Source organism: Solanum dulcamara, chromosome 7 (genome assembly GCF_947179165.1).
Source record: "Solanum dulcamara chromosome 7, daSolDulc1.2, whole genome shotgun sequence".
In the NCBI taxonomy this organism is placed as follows: domain Eukaryota; kingdom Viridiplantae; phylum Streptophyta; class Magnoliopsida; order Solanales; family Solanaceae; genus Solanum; species Solanum dulcamara.
The window spans coordinates 17,150,188-17,170,377 of record NC_077243.1 but is presented as its reverse complement, the minus strand read 5'-3'; the positions used below and the strand labels follow the sequence as shown (position 1 = coordinate 17,170,377).

Below are 20,190 nucleotides of genomic sequence, written 5' to 3'. Positions count from 1 at the left end.
ATCCTAACACATGCTATCTATATGAAATTTCTATCATTAATTTAATTATTTTTAATACATGCTAACTAACAAAAAACAAGACTACGAATCAACTAACTATAAAATATGAAATAATTAAATAAAATAAAGTTGAGAAAAGATTTTACCTCTTTCCGGGCAGCGAGATTGAAGACGACGAGGGGAAAACAACTTCACCATCACCCAAGAGCTTGATGGAACTCCAATCCACAAAAAGAAAAATTGAAAATTTAGACTCGAACCTTCGTGGGTTCGATGTTATAAGAACACTGTTCTTAGCCTAAATTTCGACTTTAATCTCCTATTTTCCTTGAAGAAAAATATAGATTGAAAGCTAGAAATTTTCACAACTTTTAGATTGGGGACAAGAGCCCAAAATCCTAGCAAAGTTAAGAAAATTTTTAACTTTTGGGTGGCTAAAAAACCTCTCACTTCTTCCTCCTTCTTAATGAGAATATGAGTCTTTATATAGGCTCCAAAAATCTCAAATTCTTCATCAATTTTCGATGTGGAGAATGGTTTTTTTTTTAGAAAAAAACGAAAAATTTCAATACAAACTATAATTAAATTAACCTAACTAACATTGTATTTAGCAAAAAAATAAAATCTTTTGAGATGATTTTCGAATAACCACATAAATAGTAACCAAAGATATAGTTATATAGAAATATGTATATTATATTAAAATTTATAAAAAGATAAAAATAGTTAAGAATAACATGAAAATATCTTTGTTTTTATAAAAGCTAATTATTTCAATTTTTTATAAAATTTAAAGAAACTTGATAGCTAATTTGCGTTGTGAAGGGTCAAAATTGGGTGTCAACACAAACCTTATTTTTATTTTGGGGGAATGGAAAAGTTATTTTCGATAGATTCTCGATTCAAGAAAACATTTTTTAGAACATGTTTGAAAGAAATGCCAAAGTTGAAAGCTACGATGAAAATATTAAAAAAAGAAAGATGGTGATAGTAAGAATAGTAAAGATAATCAAAGTAAAGGAAAAAACAATAGTAGTAACAAATTAAGCTTATTTATTAATTCGCCGCTCTCAATTTGATTGTAATAATTTTTTCTTTCACCATATTAATCTCTTCCCAGATTTATTGGAGTAAGGGTAATATAGATGTAAATAATAATTAGTTCAATCTTTTTTTTTTTAAATGATAAGTTATTAATTAGGACCAGTTATTGTTAGTAACTATGACAAGTAAGTGGATCAAAAGAATCAGAGTAACATTTTTTTACATCATCCACATTTTAAACTTCAAACCACTTACAAAGATTCAACAATCCCCCCATACTTTTTTAAAACTGCCTATTTTATCAAATTAAGACATATAAAATAAAATAGAGTGTAGAACAAATTATCTAACACCATTATTATTTAAAAAAAAAATTAAGAAATTAAAGACAGTAACTATCGGCCAAGAATTTTGGTGCATACTCCATTTAGCACCCAACAGGTTATATTGGTCATGTCAGTAAGATATTGTATTTGTTACTAATTACTACTATAATTTTCTCGAATATTCAGTTTCTCATTTTTATAATAGTCTAATATTTTAGTTATTAGAGGAGAAATACACTAGTTTATTTATATGTTTATATAAAAACTTATAATTAATAAATTATATGGATTTTTTTGTTGTTTATATTTTCTACTTTGGTGCTACCATCTCTCTCCAAAAAATCACAACAATATTATCAAAAGAAATGTGACATTAATGGTGAGGGACCATATCGTTACTTGGTGGGTGATCAACTTTCAATATATATATTTTTAATTAATGAATAGTACTCTTCTTTGCTGTACTGTGGGGACTCTCTGGTGTGTGTATATAATCTCTCTGTATATAACATATTTGACACATGAACACATCAGTTGTCATTTCTTTAATTTCCGTGCATAAGTTTCTAAGCTTCTCCTCAATTAACGGTAACATATTCCTTTATGCTTTTATCTACTCGTCTGCTAGTCTATTTTTTCTGAGGTAATGAAAATTTTTCTACAATTTTGAATTTGATTTCTTTGGAATTTTTTTCTTCAATTATAGTTTTCAATTAATGTAGGTTGACTATTTTGTTACATTAAGTGAACATTGATATAGACCTATATTATTTTTCATGAAAGGGGAAATATCTTGTAATATTAATTTGTAACAGGTGTTTTTTGTTGGCACCTATTGATTCCGTATTGTATTATATTTATTATGTTAAATCTTCGATGATTATGTGACGTTAATTGTAAACTAGTTTATTTGGAGAACTATGGAATATAGTTTTTTTTTTTGTTGTTGTTGTTGTCAAGAACCTCAGCTGTCTCATGTTCTAACAAGTACAAAAAAATGAGGTAATTACCAAACCTGCATGCTTAATAGTTTACTTGCCAAACATAAAATAGTAGTAAAAAAATAATAAAAGCTGGCGTAATACATTAGTAAATTTTTGAGATGTCTCTTTCTTCAATCTTATTTTTCTCATTAATCGTTATCTTTTTCGTCATATTTTAGACTAGCTAAATTTTCTCGCAAGTCGCAATTGGAACTGAAGGTTCGTGATCTTATCTCTGTGTTTGACATTAATTAGCTGCAGGTGAAATTAGAGTTCTAGCTATAATTTTGATAAAATTCAGTAATTTTAGTGAAAATCTTCCATCGTTTTTTAAAATAAATTCACAAATATATATATAAATAATTTTTTCAGAGTAAGTTAATATATATTTTATTTTAAAAAATTTTAGAACCTATAAATTGGAAGTTTTGGATCTATCTCTTAATCATAGTTGTTTCTTTGTCTCTTATTGTAGATTTTGTAGTAATTTTTCAGAAAGGTGGCGCAATTGTTTCTTAATTTAATAATACCAACTTGTTAGAAATCTTGCTATTGATGTTGAAAATGCCTAAACATTTTTGCCCAACTCCATGCTTTACTTATTATATACGTTGCTCCGCTTATTCATTAGTTGGCAAATATTTGAAGTCAAACTCATTCTCTGGTCAATGGAGGACAAATATTCAAGTTATAATTGATATATTCACCTACCATTATATTTAAATAATTTAATTTATATATATGGATAAATAAAGATTATTTTAGGTGAATCGAAGAAGTTGAATTAGTTGATTATCTAAATTTATGTATTGTTGATGAGAGTTTGATTTCCTTGTAATCTCCTGTCGCTAATTTTAAAAAATGAAAAATAAGAAGAGAGTTTGATTCTATTGTATATATTAGGCTAATATTCTATTCATCAGATTACCATATACATGAGACTGCTATAAGAAGCAGTACTGATCCCTCCTAATTTATATGACATGATCATCTTTTTATATTTAACAATTTAATTTTTAACTTTCTATCTTAACTTTTTATAAAATAATTTATAACCATATAAATTTCTATGACATATTTTATACCTCAAGTCTCAACAATAGTCCTTTTCTTTTAAATTTCAGTCAAATAATTTTACATAAATAAATTGAGACGGTGCACAAAATTTTAAATTTTTTTTACTCTAAGATAGTGTTTGGCCATAAATTCTCAAGTATTTTTGACAAGTCATTTTTGGATGAAGTTTCACCATAAATTTTTAGAAAAATATTTGACTTTTTTTAAAAATATGATTTATACTCGTAAGTTATAAAAATTATTAAAGTTACCCATATGTTTGTATTATCATTTTATGATGAATATGTTCCGTTAAAAAAAAAACCTTATAACATATATAATTGATGACAATCAACATCCGCCCTACCTTTTAAGGTGGGAGTTAGGTCTGCATACACTCTACCCTCCCCAAACCCACATTGTGGGATTATACTGGGTTTGTTGTTGTTATAGTAATCAACATCAACAAAAAGAACAATATAAGCAAGAGTAGTACAATAATCACATACTCAAACTTTTCACCGATTCAGGATAAATTATAACCCATTAAAAATAAGTTGTTCTTTTTAATAGAGTTGGTAGTAAATATATATATTAATTGGAATTAATAGATGATAAGTGTTTTTATAAAATACAAAGTTTGAGGTAAAACTCTAATTTTTTTTAAAACTTGGAAACTTGAGATGTTTGCCGAGTAATGACAAATTATACGATTAAATACTAATTTCCAAGTGTTTTTCAAATTTTTTTCAAAATATATTTGTGGCCAAACGCACCTAACTTTCTTTGTCTCATATGGGGTTTTATGTTTTGTTGAAATTGTTTATCTTTAATACAAATTGGCAGCTGTAAATTGTAATAACACATATGATGTGACTGATGTCTGCAGCTTCCAAGAACATTGCAGCATGACTAATTAATTCTATTTATACTGCTTTCTTTCGCTGGCAGACTCGTGTTTTTTTTTTCTCAACAAATTTTGGTCCTTCCAAACTTCTACTCTTCCTCCCTCTCTATATCCACTGTTAATTTCATCCTTCTCAAAAGAAAAAAAAATCAGATCCTTTGAGTGCCACAATTTGGATCTTCAATCCTCTTGAAAATTGCTTTACAATTTAAATAAAATTCTCACACTCCTCCTATTGAACTATTGCATTGTCTGCATTTAAGCAACAGTAGAAAGGTAAAGTAGTGATCTTTTTGTCCTCCTTTTTTTTTAAAAAAAATTATGTCTGCAAAGAAAGATGTCCAAATTCTAGAGAGGTCACCTCCTCTCCAGAGACTATTGGTTAAACAGAACTTCAATGAATCTTTATGCCATACTTATTTTGAAAATGTTACTCCATTCGTTTTAATTTATTTATCTGATTTTGATCTTATAATCTTAAACTAAAAACATGTAAGAGTATATTAAAATATTCTTTAATCATATGGTCTTAACATATTACAAAAGAAGATAAAAATCAAAGAGCTGTCAAAAAAAAAATATTCTTTTCTAAATTAACTATAAAGAAAAGTAATCCAGATAAATTGAAACGGAAGGACCACAATGCATGATCCGTGTTCTTTCTTTACAGAACAAGTAAATAAATGATACTCCTTTTGTTTGTGCTGTTGAGAATTTGTTCACGTTTGTCTAAAATAAGCGTGCTGAAGTTTCTTTCTTCATATGGTTGAGCATAAAATTAAAAAGAAGTTTTTAAAGTTATATACAGACAATGTAATGAACCTTTCATGCTATTAACATGATTTAACCTGTTACATAGAGTTGTCTGTGATTACCTTTTAGGTGACGTGATTGTATGAATACTTAAGTGTATATATACAACTTTTAACTCAAAGAATACTTTTACGTACTTACTGTAATAGTACCTAATAATTAATGAAATTATTCTAACAGGTGTGTATTAAATAAGGATGGGAACAAGTGATCAACAAATTCATCCCGCAAACGAAGCTTCTTCAGAAGGACTTCCATCACTTATCCGATTTATCAGTTCTGAAATGGATCATGATTTTGATGCCACAGTGAATGACCATATTAAAAATCAGTCTGCTCCTGTACCAGATTCTAGCTCTTCAAACTCATCAATTATGGTAAATCTTCTTTTTTAAAATCTTAATTAATACTAACTATGAGCCAGTTTAGTGGTTAATTAAATGGTGTGTTATTTATTTTATTGGCTCTGCATCTTTTGCTGATAAAGGGATATGTGGTACTATTAGCTAGCTTGATGTATATTATGTTGTTGAAGTTATAGATATTTAAGTTCTATTAACTACGCCGATTATCTTAACCCCTTGTAATTTTCTTAAGGACGTTTAATTTTGATATTGTTGTTGACATAGATGATCATATATTTGAATTTTTCGAAAGAAAATAGATCTTTTTCTGGAATATAACAAGGAAAATACTCAAATTTAAATGCTTGATCTTTGAAATTCTCTGAAGATGAGAAGTAGTTATCATAAATTGTATAGTTATAGAACTATGATGTACTTGAAATTACTTTGAAGATTTTCCTCTGTTTGTTGTTGATCATTTAACAAAGTAAGAGGTATATTTGACCTTATTTCCACCTTGATCTGTAAAATACTGTGTGACACTTCATTGGCCTTAAATACTTGCTATGATCTTTCTATAGGTATCTGAAGCTGCTGCTGCTGAGCTAGAGAGCAACAGAATTCATGCAGTTTCGATTAGCATGCCACCCACTCTGAAAAAAGTTGGCCTCGCTGATAACAACGAGACTATAGATGCTCCTGATTCTGCTGCTGCTACATCAAAATATAAGAAAACAGAGTTTTATTCTCAGCCTATGCCAAGAGCTAATACTACTACTGCATCTTTCGCTGGAGCTCGTGCAAGTGGCGAACTTCCTAGACATCCTAGGATTAGCAAGCTGAAGGATAAAAGATTTGACAGCTTCAAAACATGGTCTGGTGGGCTTGAGAGACAATTATCAAATTTACGCGGAAATAAGAACCAGGAAACAGAACAAGAGTCCATCTCTCAACCCTGTGCCGAACCGGAACCTAATACTCCGATTCATATTCCTGTGGATCGATTTTTTGATGCCTTGGAGGGACCAGAACTTGATAAGCTAAGGGTGTGTTTTTCCTGCTTTTATCGATTAATTTTAGTTCACTGTTTTGGGTAATAGAATTATTTGTCAAGATAGTGAATTGGATTTTTATGTCTTTCCTCTACAGGCTTCCGAGGAAATTATGCTTCCAGAGGACAAGACATGGCCATTTCTACTCCGTTACCCTATTTCATCTTTTGGTATCATTCTTGGTGTAAGCAGCCAAGCTATAATGTGGAAAGCCTTAGCCACTTCTGCCTCGACCAAATTCCTTCACATAAGCATGGATGTAAACCTTGTGCTCTGGTGGATCTCTGTTGTCCTGATGGTCATTGTTACTTCCACTTATGCATTGAAAATCATTTTCTACTTTGAAGCAGTTCGTAGGGAGTACTACCACCCGATACGTGTTAACTTCTTCTTTGCTCCATGGATAGCACTTCTATTCTTAGCACTTGGACTTCCACCTTCAGTCTATCAAAACCTTCCTCATGTTTTATGGTATGTCCTTATGACCCCATTCTTATGTTTGGAGCTCAAGATTTATGGACAATGGATGTCTGGTGGTCAACGAAGGCTCTCAAAGGTAGCCAATCCATCGAATCATCTCTCAGTAGTGGGAAATTTTGTTGGTTCCTTGCTTGGTGCAACCATGGGACTAAAAGAAGGACCAATTTTCTTCTTTGCTATTGGATTGGCTCATTACACTGTTCTCTTTGTAACTCTCTACCAAAGACTACCAACAAATGAGACACTTCCAAAGGAGTTACATCCCGTGTTCTTTCTATTTGTTGCTGCCCCTAGTGTTGCTTCTATGGCATGGGCAAATATCCAAGGGTCCTTTGATTTTTGTGCTCGGATCGCGTACTTCATTGCCTTGTTCCTTTACTTCTCACTGGTAAATGTTACTCCCTTTACAAAACTTTGGACCCTCTTCTTGTGTTGTGTTATGACTACAAGCTGATCCATTTCCTTTGTGTTTTTCTTATTCATTTACAGGCTGTTCGGATTAATTTCTTCCGAGGCTTCAGGTTCTCATTGTCTTGGTGGGCTTACACTTTTCCAATGACCGGAGCTGCTATTGCCACGATCAAATACTCAATCATGGTTAACACGGTTGTGACGAAGTGTCTGGTTGTCATACTTTGTACCCTTTCTACACTCACAGTGACAGGACTGCTTGTGACAACCATCATTCATGCCTTTGTTCTAAGAGACCTCTTTCCAAATGACATTTCTATTGCAATTAGCGAAAGGAAGCCTAAAACACATAGACGATGGTACCATCATAGACGAGTTGGCAACACAGATATTGATCAATTCCTTAAGTATGCTGATTCTGCTGAAGCCAAAGATATTGAAGCATCTCTCTCTGGTAGCGTAGAGTTAACAAGCACTATTGCTCCAAAAGAATTTAGACAATGATCCTGTATTAAAATAGCTTGCATCGCTTGTAAAGCCTTAAGATTTTAATCAAGTGAGGAACATCAAAAGTTTGGTGAACCTGTGAACTTGATATAGGAGAAGGCACATGAAAGGTCTTGTAAAAACAAGGATGCAAGGGGAGGACGAATGTCGTTCCAAGTTTGAAAGTTTTTCTTATTGTATAAAGTGTTTGAGATGAGTATCTATAATAAAGGGGTCCTTAATATCTTTTTTCACCTCTGAGGATTGCTGTCTTTTTGTTGTCTTTTGTACAGGACTGAGACTTTTAAGCATTCACTAGTAGAATAAACTAAGTATTCAACTCAGGGAATCAGATTATCTAACATACTTAACAGTTCCTATAGTAACAAGTCTTTAAGTATTTGAAGCCAAAGAGAAGATGTTTACCATCTTACTCATTTGAATGTCTTATAAAATCGAAGTGATTACTAGCTGAAAAGGAGGAGAAAGGTCTTCAGAGAAAAAGGCCATCTTTATCGCGGCAAAGCCCATCTTTCAGCTGCTTGAAACAATTTTCTACTCCATGATACTATATCTCTGGAGATAATGATTTTATATATGAGAAACTAGTGGACTCAATTGCTTATATTGACATTACTATCCAATTTTCTATTGAGGTCTATTCTACTGGTAGTTGTAGTATTGCTTCTGTAGTTTCTAGTCCTTTGATTTCTGTTATTTAGGGATGGCAATTGGGGCGGGGTAGGGCAAGCCTTGACCTGCTAAGGTTTTGATCCGCACTACCCTATCCCATTTAGTATTTTTTTATAACTCGTTTAGGGTACGTGCTTTGCACGTGTGGGCCATGCTAATTTATAAAAAAATTATATATAACATGAATAAATTATTACATGTGTGACACATATTATTGAGTATACAAAACTTTGAAAAATTTGTAACGTTATCCTTACATTGAGAGGGTAGATATGTTGATAGGTGGAAGGCAAAGAGAGACAGGGTTTCCATGCCTCCATCATGCATGTATCTTCTTTTCCTACTTTTCTAGAGGGAAATAGGATTAACATGCCTTCTGAGAAGCAAGTATTCATTGATAAGCAGTATGTCCACAATGAATGTTTGGTCACATGAATTCATTTGAAATTTTTGTTGTCCTATGTATACCTTCAAACAAGTACCTTAGGATGGTCGAAAATGCCATTGATGCATAATCACTCGACAAAATTTTGGTTCCTCATAAGTGTTGTTTCTTTTATTATGTCTAGGCAGACAATTGGAAAAGTTTATAAGCTCTAATATTGAGGATCCATATAGCCAACCAATTAAATGAGGATTGAAAATGTTTCTTGACAACCAAGTAGCAACTTAATTGATAACTTCCAAAACTTTGAAATTGATCTAGTTTCATTTCTAGCCAATAGGTTGAAGATGTCACTGTTGGCATACAAACATGTTGCTAATAATACGTGTATTGTCGTGATAAGTAAATCAGCACAATGGTGACTCAACTTGGTGCTGGTGATAATAGTAGCCAGAGCAATCGAAGTATCAATCACAAAATTGATTAGTATGGGTAGCTACACATATGATGAGTTCTGGTCCCCCCATCCCCATCACCATTGAGATTAGACATGGCAAAATATAGTGTGTGGGGGAAAACTGTAGTATTTGAAGATGCCATTATTTGGTTGCGCTTCTTTTGGCACTACACTATAAACTTTTGGCAACGAACGGACAAAAGGGCCCTATCCGTCGCCTTTTCTGCATTTTTTTTCTAGCAGAACCCTGTTATTTCTGCTGCCCACCTACTCAATCAAATCAAATCAATAACAGCCCAAACAACATAATCAACAACAAGCTCAAACAACACAATCAATTCAATATATCTTCCACAACTTAAAAAAATAAATATGTAAAATTAATAGATTAAACACTTGTAAAAGTCTTCCAAAGTTAGTCAAATATCCCAAACTTAACAAAAATATTCAAAAACAGAGTGGAGGCTATGTATTCTTCATCCTCTGATGAGTCATCGCCAGAGGTGGACGCTCTTGAAGAACGGGACGGCCTACGAGTGAGGTTGAACACTTGTTCTTTGATTTGCTCGATGGTTTCATTCGTTCTTTTTTTGTTCAGCAAATCTTTTTTCCTCAGACACTACCAATGCATGTGTAAGGTCTGAGATTTACCTCGATATTTCAGCTATCTAAACACCGTCAATTGCCTCGGCTTGGCGTGACGACACAATACCTTGTAGACCTGATTAGATTTGTCGAACGTCGTTTTAAGAGCCCATCCCATAGATCCTGCCCTTATGTGTCTCTCCAACCACTTTTTCAGTCCGAATTCTAGTGGACTCTTCTGGAGTGAGCTGGACCAAATCTCCCATCTCATCAATGCACTGCTGGTACATATCATGCATTTAGAAATAAAAGTTACCATAAAAATAAAAGTTATCATCATAAAATTTTAATTCATATATAGCACTACTTATCTTAAATAACTTACATAAGTTTGTGCGGCCTTTTCCTCCACACACTCATTTGGATCTGACTCATTGATCTTCTTCTTGACACGAGTCTTCTTGAATACCTCGCAACGACGGGGAGGGTGCCCCAATTATTTTTACTATAAATAAGAATATAATTTTAGATGATATTAATCAAATAATATAAGGAAATAAATTTATATGAATTAAAATTTTAAATTTAGAAAACTTACCATCTCCCTTATAATCGTTCCAACACTCTTTGCACCTCCGGTGTGCAACGAGCCACCCTTTAAACTGTCTTTAGATATTTTGGCTTGATCGAACATAACCTTGAATTCATTTGTCTCCCAATAATGACACAACTCCTCAAAAATATGTGGTACAATCCTGAGCCGACTTAAGCCAGCTAGACAGTCTAACGCTCGCTTTCCTCTCAACTGTGGTTGCAATGACCATATTGTACTTCGGCTGCCAAGTACACGAAGTGTGAAAAAATAATTAGTAGTGTTGGATAATTAATAAAGTATGTGATTCCTCCGAACACTCTCCTGCAGAGCTGGTTTAGAAGGATACCACCTGTAAGACAAACATGTTAGTTCAATTATTATAAATTAACAATGAAGAAATAAATAAAATAAAAAAACTTACAATGATCTATCGGGCTCAATCATGACTCTCCCGAACCTGTCCTTCTGCCTAGGTGCTAGCTCAAGCGGCTCATTGGGTGTAGCAACCGAAGGAGGTGGAGGTGTATGTGATAATTAAGTTCAAGTTCTAATTAATTCAAGTTATAATTAATTCAAATAATAATTAAGTTCAAAACTCATGACATTCAAGTTGAAGTTCTAAATTTAAGTTTTCCAAAAATTCAAGTATCTAAGTTATTCAAATTAGTTCTAAAGTCTAAAAAGTTTAAAATTTATACTAACCTAAAAAATTTCTACGTTTAACTTCAAAAGTCCTAAAGTTCAACTTCATGACTTTGAATATCTAACTCTAATTAGCTTAATTAGTTCATAAAAGTTAACAAAAATTCAAGTTCAAAGTTCAAATGTTCTAAATTTAAATTCTAAATTCAAGTATCCTAAAATTTAAGTATCAAAGTTATTATAATTATAAGTTCTAAAGTCCTAAAATTCAAGCATCTAAGTTCCTATATTTTTCTAAGTTTCAAACTTCAAAACTTCCTATATTCAAGTGTCTAAGTTATTCTAATTAGTTCTAAAGTTAGATTTCAAAAAGTATACAAACCTAAAGTTCAAAATTAGTATCTAAGTTATTCTAATTATAAGCTCTAAATTAAAGTCCTATAATTCAAGTGTCTAAGTTCCAATATTTTTCTAAGTTTCAAACTTCAAAACTTCCTATATTCAAGTATCTAAGTTGTTCTAATTAGTTCTAAAGTCTAAAGAATTCAAAAATTATACAAACCTAAATTAAAGTTCAAATTAGTATCTAAGTTTAACTTCAAAAGTCGTAAAGTTCAACATCATGACTTTGAATATCTAACTCTAATTAGCTTAATTAGTTCAAAAGGAATACAATTCAACAAGATTTCTAAAGTTAACAAAAAATTCAAGTTCAAAATTCTAAGTCCAAGTTCAAAATTCAAGTTCTATATATAAGTATCCTAAAATTCAAGTATCTAAATTATTCTGAAGTCCTAAAACTCAAGCTTCTAAGTTTCAATATTTTTTTCTAAGTTTCGAACTTCAAAACTTCCTAAGTTACAATCCAATATACAAACAAACTACGTACAACAAACTAAATGGAATATACTAATTAACTAACTAACAAATCACTAATTACTATCCACTTTACAATCTAATTCAAAAATCTCAAATCTAACTTAAAGCTTAAAATCAGAATTATAACTACATTCACTAATTTTACAATCCAATATACAAATAAACTACAACAAACTAAATGGAATAAACTAATTAACTAACTAACAAATTACAAATCACTAAAAAATTTACAATCTAATTCAACAACCCAAATCTAACTTAAGCCCAAAAATCAAAACTATAATTACATTCACTAATTTTACAATCCAATATACAAATAAACTGCAACAAACTAAATGGAATAAACTAATTAACTAACTAAAAAATCACAAATAAAAAAAATTTGAATTTTTTTATAAAGTTTAAACCCTAACCTCTTAAAGAGGTATAAACAATCTACAAGCTCCATTGGACGGCGACAGTGCACAGGCGGAGGTTTTGTGGAGAGAAGGGAGAGAGAAGAGACAGTTTAGAGAGAGGGTAAATATTTAAAACTCGATCTGGTCTATCAGATATTTTAAAAAAGCAACGGACTGCATCTCTAAGTTCGTCGCTTTTAAAAAAAATATTTGACCAAGTTTTGACCAAAAAGCGACGGACAAAGGACGCCGTTTGTCGCTATTTTAAATTTGTTGAACAAATCTGTCGACCAATAGCAACGGACTAAGCAACGCAGTCCGTCGCTCTTTTTTTTAAAATCAATTAAAATGAAATACTTACGATGGACGGCGCCGTAGTATTTATTTTATAAATAATTATTTTTATCAAAATATATAAAATAATTATACATAAATAAGATTTATTTTTGGTGCAAAAATCCACTAAAATATGTGACAGACTAAGCGTCTCTGTCCGTCACTTTTAATTAAAAGAATAATTTAAAAAAATGACGAATAGCGTCGTATTATCCATCGCATTTTTAGCGACTCTGCCTGTCGCTTTTTTGCCTGTTTTTAATAGTGTTTGAACTTTGCACGTCCTTTGAGAAATAATGATTGACATTAGTGTTTTATCAAAATATATATTTTTAGTATAGTATATTAAGATATAGAAAAAATATGGATAATTACAATCCTCCATTGATAAAAGCTCGAACAACCTCCATTAACAAGCAGCTAAGAACATAAAAAGAGAAAGCATAAGATCTGTAATTTTGGGGAATGAAAAAGTCGATTCATTCATGACTACTGATCAGTATTTATAGATGTACAAGAGTTAGGAAAAATATCTACAAATCTAACTAATTCTGTTACAACACTAATCTCATTGAATATCCGACTAACTAACTTGCAACTAACTAATTTGTTAGTTTGAGCTAACTAACTACCTTGCTAGCTAATCAACTTTAGCTGAGTTAAGCTTAGTGACTAATAATAAACTTAACACTCCCCCTCAAGTTGGAGGTGAGTAGCTCACAACTAACTTGTGCAGAATAGTGGAGTGTTTGACATTTGGTAAAGCTTTGGTCAGAGCATAAACCAAGTGATCACTAGTTAGTATATAATGGAGCATTATGAGACCTTCCTACAATTTCTCTCTCACAAAATGGCAATCCACTTCTATGTGCTTTGTCCTTTCATGGAATACAGGGTTCCTGGCTATGTGGACAGCTGTTTGGCTGTTACACCTAGTAAAATTATCAAAATACCCCTAAACGAAAGAACGCTCTCACAACATATCATCCCTAACTTTTTCGGCCAATCCAAGGCTGGAATATCGATCAGGGAAAAATCATGTAGGAAAGAGGTCTTGATTGAATTTTATGTCAACCAGATCAAAAGATAATTTTTCGAGCCAAAATTTACAATTTCAGAAATAGTTCATTTTATCCCTTATTCATAAAATGCATTTGTTAAATGAGATTTACATTTTTCTTCATAAAACGCATTTGTGGAATGCGATTCATGTGTATTTTTCGTACGTTTTTCAATTTTAGTGAGGGACATTCTGGTCTTTTTCTCACCCCTCCTATGTATATCCCACGACTGATATAGGCTATTTTCGACCTTAGAAGAGTTTTTAAACCCATTTCTTAGACTTTTAACATATTTAAGCAAAAAAAAACTAGGGTTAAGGAGTGGAGAAAAAACTAGGGTTTAAGGATTTTAAGCCAGAATCTTGCCAGTTTAATTATCCAATCTTCATCCCAGGTATGAAAGGTTAAACTAAAGCATGTATATTGTTCTTCCAGGTGTCCCATGATTGTGATAGTATTGATAAAACTTGATAGTCTTTGAATCTTCATTATTAAACTTAATTGAATGGCCTCAACTAAATGTTATCATAATCTTCATTGGTTGATTTGGATTGATTGTCTTATGAGCATTGAGTCTTGGGAGGAGTATCGAGCACCGAGTTGGGTAAGAATAAGTAATAACTTGAAATCAATAATTATGTAGCCAATGTAGGAGAGGATTGAACCGTTAAAGTTGGATGTTTCTTTTTATTTTAATGTCCTAAAAAGATAGGACTTGACTGCTTGATTGGATGATTTGTCCTTTACCCTAGCAAAGTACTGGACGGTTGTGAAAACAACAATGAGCTTGTTATACGGTCACCGACTCATAAGTGATTATTGTCGGATAAGAGAAACTCTTTATCAGTCTTGATAGTACTCTGATTTGATAGGATTGGATCTGATTGGATTGGATTGGATCGAATTGGATTGTATATGATTTGTCTCTGTCTAAACCTTACTTTTGCTTTAGACTTATGACATCCTGATTGAATTCCTCATCTTTCTGATTTGAGATATTTAAGCTAGTATTGTTATACCTTGATACATGTTTCATTCTATCATATTATATAATTGTACATTTCATGTACTGATGTTCATTTGGGCCTGTATCATTTCATGATGCAAAGACAAGTTGTAGATATCATCAACAAGCACACCGTTGAGGATCTGTTCACACTCAGCTTATTGGTGATTCCTTCTCTATATTTGAAGGATACCAGTTCTGTTATTATTTCGTTGAGTTTAGTATTTTCATTCTTATTTGAAGTAGCCATGGACCTGTCATTGGGACCAACTAGATAGTAGTTGATAAAGTCTTCATAGACTAGATTGTTGACTTATTTATTTTATATTATCTTTTGGCTAGTTTTATTCATATTAATTTTGTTGATTGGATTAGATAGATTGTTGTCTTTTGGCCTTATTTTATAAGTTATTTCCTAATGAGTAATACTTTCACCGATAGAGAGTTGATTGAATAATTATATGAACAGGCCAAACGGTTCGCTTGGGGACTAGCAATAGAATTTGAGTGCCGGCCACACCTAGGGTACCCTCTCAAGGCGTGACAAATTTGGTATTAAAGCACAGAGTTCAAGAGTCCTAGGGAGTCTATGAAGTCGTGTCTATAAATTCTTGCTTATAGGTGTGTTCAGCACCACACTTATTATCAGGATGCTATAGGACATTAGGAATTATTCTGCTTTTTTTTATATTCTTAGTTCGTATGATAGAGTTTAACTCTATAAAAGTTCGGATTCGTGCATTGCTCAAATCCATTCGATTACCCCTCATACTTAAGGTGGTTGGAACAGTAAAGCTCAGATCTTTATTGATGAGTTACTTTCAGATAAAGTATTCAGAGGTTAAATACACTACACTAGGCTTGAGAGGAGCCTATTACTGTGCACAAGTCTATTGATTTGAAAGAATGCACCCTCATTCATATAAATCGTGCATTAAGCCAGAGCAAGATGTATTTTCATATTCTTTTCTCTAAAATCACGCTTTAGATATTATCCTCAAGAGGAAATTTATGTCTCTAAATGATTAATATCACCATCCAATAGAATGTGATTTGAGGCATGGTAAGCTATGATTCGTAGAATGATCCTAAGAGCTAGAAAGATAGAGTTAGAGGAGTAGAAACTAAATAGTGAGAATGGTGGTTGATTGAGGCATGTACCTAGAGTTAGGTATCTATAAGGTAAGTAATGGGGTTAGAAGTCAAGTCCGTTTGACTTTGACTAAAAATGTAGCAAGTATCGTCTAGCTTTCATGATAGGAGTTTTATGGTGAGGTGTATTTATGTTATCAATGACAAAGTATAGGTGTTGAAGGAAGAGAGGAGTAGTCATGAGATGATAGATCTAAGCTAGGCTTATGATTTTGAAGAGAGAGGCCCATGTTATTTAGAGGGATATGAATATAACTTGGCGATGATGTTTAATGAATGGATAAATAGTACTTAGGTTAAAGAAGAAGACGAGGTGATAAATTGTAATTAGACAGATAGTGAAATGAGGATCGATTACTTGTCATAAGGTCTTAGTAGGAGTGTGTTTCTTTATTTCACCTAGTAGTTGTAAGTTGGTATAGTATGCGAGCAGTGTGTGATGTACGTGTTAGTACTAGAGCCCAATCTTGAATTTAAGATGAGTAGTATGAAGAAAGAGAGATAGTATTATAAGTGTGATAGTGTTAGTTTTAAGATTTGATTTAATAGGCTTGACATAGTGTATGTGAGATATTAAGATATTAACTTGCGAGGATTGCGTGTTACGAATGGGGGATATGTGACCCTCAAATGTAAATAGTGAATTGAGGCTAAGTTATTTGGTAAGAAGAGGCTAAAGATGTGTATCTGAGATAGTATAGAGTTGTATGAGGATCGAATTTTTAGTTGCTTTGGGTGACTAGTTAGTATCCTTTAGCTGCTAATGTGGAGAAGGCTAGATATGAGTTTGTTTTTGTATTTAGTATCCATAAGAATTGTGTCGAAGGGAGTTGTATATAGATAATGATGAATCTCTTGTTATAGTTCAAGTTTCCTTCAACTATGTTAGGAATATATGAACCTAGAAGATAAGTGTTAGCAGGCTAAAGAGAAGAGGTTAGATCGTAAAAGTTAGAGAAAGTGGATGTTTACGCCAATAAAAACAGCATGTATAGAAGGATGCCAAAAAGATAAAAGGAAATTAAGGGAAGTATCTTAAAATAAGGCCCTAGTAGCAATTTGGTATCTTCGGGTATAGTATAATTGGAGAGTTTAAGTGTTCTTGTGAATAATGATACTCTGTTATGTGGAGTAGTGTGCTTATAAATAAGTCTAGAGAATCAATTCGCAGACTTAAGAAGGTGACCTTTGTTCTAAGAGGGAGATGATAAGGTAATGAACCAAAGTAATTCTTGAGCTTTCACTAGTGATGAGTTGATTAGGATGAGACATCGATATTTTTTTCATCCCACATATTTCTAACACTTCCGTCGAGGTGATACTCTATTCCTTCTGTGTGTATGAGCACCATGCCCATGGACTATACCCATGCACTTTTATGTTGATGCATATCCATGATGAGTTCGAGGATGAGAATTGATAATTTCATTCAGCAATCCTAATTTCATCTCATGAATCTAAATAGTTTTCATCCCTATGTTACACGAGACATAACTTAAGTTTCACAATATCTACAGTTCCATGAACTCATGATAAGCCCTGAAAGAACAGAGAGATTATATTAGTTATGAATGTTCCATGATTAGACTTTCTTTAATGAATCGTGCTTATGAATTTTTTCTCTAAACTTTTTTTAGTGATTCTTCCTTTCCAGTCCTGATAGCGATATTGATAATAGTTGATTGGGTTGAGTGAGAGTATATTGGGGAGAGTGAGTTTTTCTTGATTATGATAGTTGTGTTATACTTGTCTAGTTAAGCATAGAGGTGCAGAAGAGGAGCGGGATAAGATCCTGTGATATGCAATAGATAGGTAATAATATGTTAGTGTGTCTTTGGGTAAGAAGTGTTAAAGTAGGCTTGACAATTCTTAGATATGGTTGAAGTAGTTAAAGTAATAGGCTTGAGTGTGTGGTTTTCACTACGAGAGTGATGGTAGTAAGCTATTGATGACTTTTAGGTGATGATTGTGAGTGTTTGTATAAAGTGGTGAGGAGGAGTAGTATTTCGATGTCATTCTTGGAATGGAATGGTTACATACATCTTATGCTTTCATAGATTGTAGGACTCGTCGAGTCAAGTTCCAATTTTTAAATGAGTTCGTTATTAAATGGGAGGGTCATGATTCGATAGTGAAGGCTAAGTTCATTTCTTGTCTTAAGGCCCAAAAATTGATTGCTAAGGGTTGTATTTACCACGTTGTGAGGGTTAGGTATGTCGACTCTGAAAGTCCTTCCCTTGAGTCAGTTTTCGTAGTCTATGAGTTCCCCGATGTCTTTTTTGATGACCTTCCTGATGTCTCCCCCCAAAGGAAAGTTGATTTTGGTATCGATCTCCTCTCTAATACCCAATCGATCTCTATTTCTTCTTACCAAATGGCTCCGACGAAATTGAAAGAGTTGAAGGAACAATTATAGAACTTGTTAGAAAAGGGGTTCATAAGGCCAAATATTTCTCCATGGGTTGCTTCCGTGTTATTTGTGAGAAAGAAGGATAAGTCTCTTCGAATGTGCATAGAGTACCAATAATTAAATCATATGATCATTAAGAACAAGTAACCAATCCATAAAATAAATGACTTGTTTGATCAATTGCAAGGGGCAAGTCACTTCTTTAAGATTGACCTTCGGTCCAGCTATCACCAACTAAGGTAAGGGAGTGTGATATTCCCAAAATGATATTCCGAATAAGGGATGGTCACTTCAAGTTTGTGGTGATGAGTTTTGGGTTGACGAATGCACTGGTGGTGTTCATATACTTGATGAATAGGGTGTTTAAACCTTACCTTGATACTTTTGTGGTGGTTTTCATTGATGATATTTTGATTTACACTTGAGGTGTGGAAAAATATAAAAATCACTTGAGAGTTGTGCTTCAAACATCGAGGGATAGACAATTATTTACAAAATTTAGTAAGTGTGAATTTTGGTTGAATAAAGTGGCATTTCTTTTTCATGTAGCGTCCGGTGATGGGATCAAGGTTCATCCTAAGAAAATAGAGGCAGTAAAAAATTGACCTAGATCATTGTCTCCTTCAGATACTTAGAGCTTCTTGGGTCTAGCTGAGTATCATAGAAGGTTCGTCGAATGGTTTTCTTCCATCACATCTCTTGTGATAAAATTGACCCCAAAGAAAGCCAAATACATATGGACGAATGAGTGTGAGAAGAGTTTCCATACCTTGAAAGATCGACTTACCTCCGCTCCCATTTTGACTCTATTAGAAGAATTAAAAGGGTTTGTGGTTTATTGTGATGCTTCAAATATTGGTTTAGGTTGTGTCTTAATGTAAAATGGCAAGGTCATAGCCTATGCTTCTAGGTAATTAAAGGTGCATGAGCTTAACTACCCTACCCATGACCTTGAATTGGTGACCATTGTTTTTTTTGAAGATTTGACGGCATTACCTCTATAAGGTGCATCTGGATGTGTATACTGATCATAAAAGTTTTTAATATGTTTTCACCCAAAAGGACATTAATCTAAGGTAAATAAGGTGGATAGAACTCCCTAAGGACTATGATATGAGTGTACACTATCATCCGGATAAAGCCAATATGGTTGTCGATGCACTTAGTAGAGTGTCTATAAGGAGTGTGGCCCATGTTGATAAAAGGAAGAGGGAGTTAGTGAAAGAATTTCACCGGTTGGATAGATTAGGGGTGAAGTTATGTGGTACCGATGATGGTGGTATGGCTGTTCAAAATGGGTCCAAATCCTCTTTGGTGGTGGATGTTAAGTCAAAGCAAGATCTTGACCCAATGTTTATTGAGTTAAAGAAGTTGGTGAAGAGAAAAAAGGTAGAAGTTTTTTCTCAAAGGGGAGATGGGGTGCTATACTACCAAAGTCGGCTATGTTCCCGATGTGGATGGTCTAAGGAGTTTGATCTTGATGAAGGCTCATAATTCTACATATTTCATTCATCCAGTTCAATAAAAATGTACCGAGACTTAAAAGACTTCTATTGGTGGGGTGGCATAAAGAAGGATATAGCAGTTTGTGTCCAAATGTACGAATTGCCAACAAGTGAAGGCCAAACATCAAAGGCCGGGTGGCCTAGCCCAAGACATTGAAATCTCTACTTGGAAGTGGGAAGATGT

General features: G+C 33.0%; 1 protein-coding gene across 3 annotated transcripts; it reads left to right on the top strand.

Moving 5' to 3' along the window:
* Positions 1-1,876: 1,876 nt before the first annotated feature.
* LOC129895730 (S-type anion channel SLAH2-like) lies at positions 1,877-8,163 on the top strand. 3 transcript variants are annotated; one of them, XM_055971488.1, is made up of 5 exons: positions 1,877-1,958; positions 5,310-5,506; positions 6,055-6,519; positions 6,623-7,393; positions 7,495-8,163. In XM_055971488.1, exons 2-5 carry the CDS (start codon positions 5,327-5,329, stop codon positions 7,918-7,920), a joined length of 1,842 nt encoding a protein of 613 aa, XP_055827463.1. In that variant the 5' UTR covers positions 1,877-1,958; positions 5,310-5,326; the 3' UTR covers positions 7,921-8,163. The 3 variants fall into 3 exon arrangements, with proteins under 3 accessions (XP_055827463.1, XP_055827462.1, XP_055827464.1); XM_055971487.1 differs by lacking the exon at positions 1,877-1,958 and adding an exon at positions 4,327-4,592; XM_055971489.1 differs by lacking the exon at positions 1,877-1,958 and adding an exon at positions 5,181-5,198.
* Positions 8,164-20,190: the final 12,027 nt, after the last annotated feature.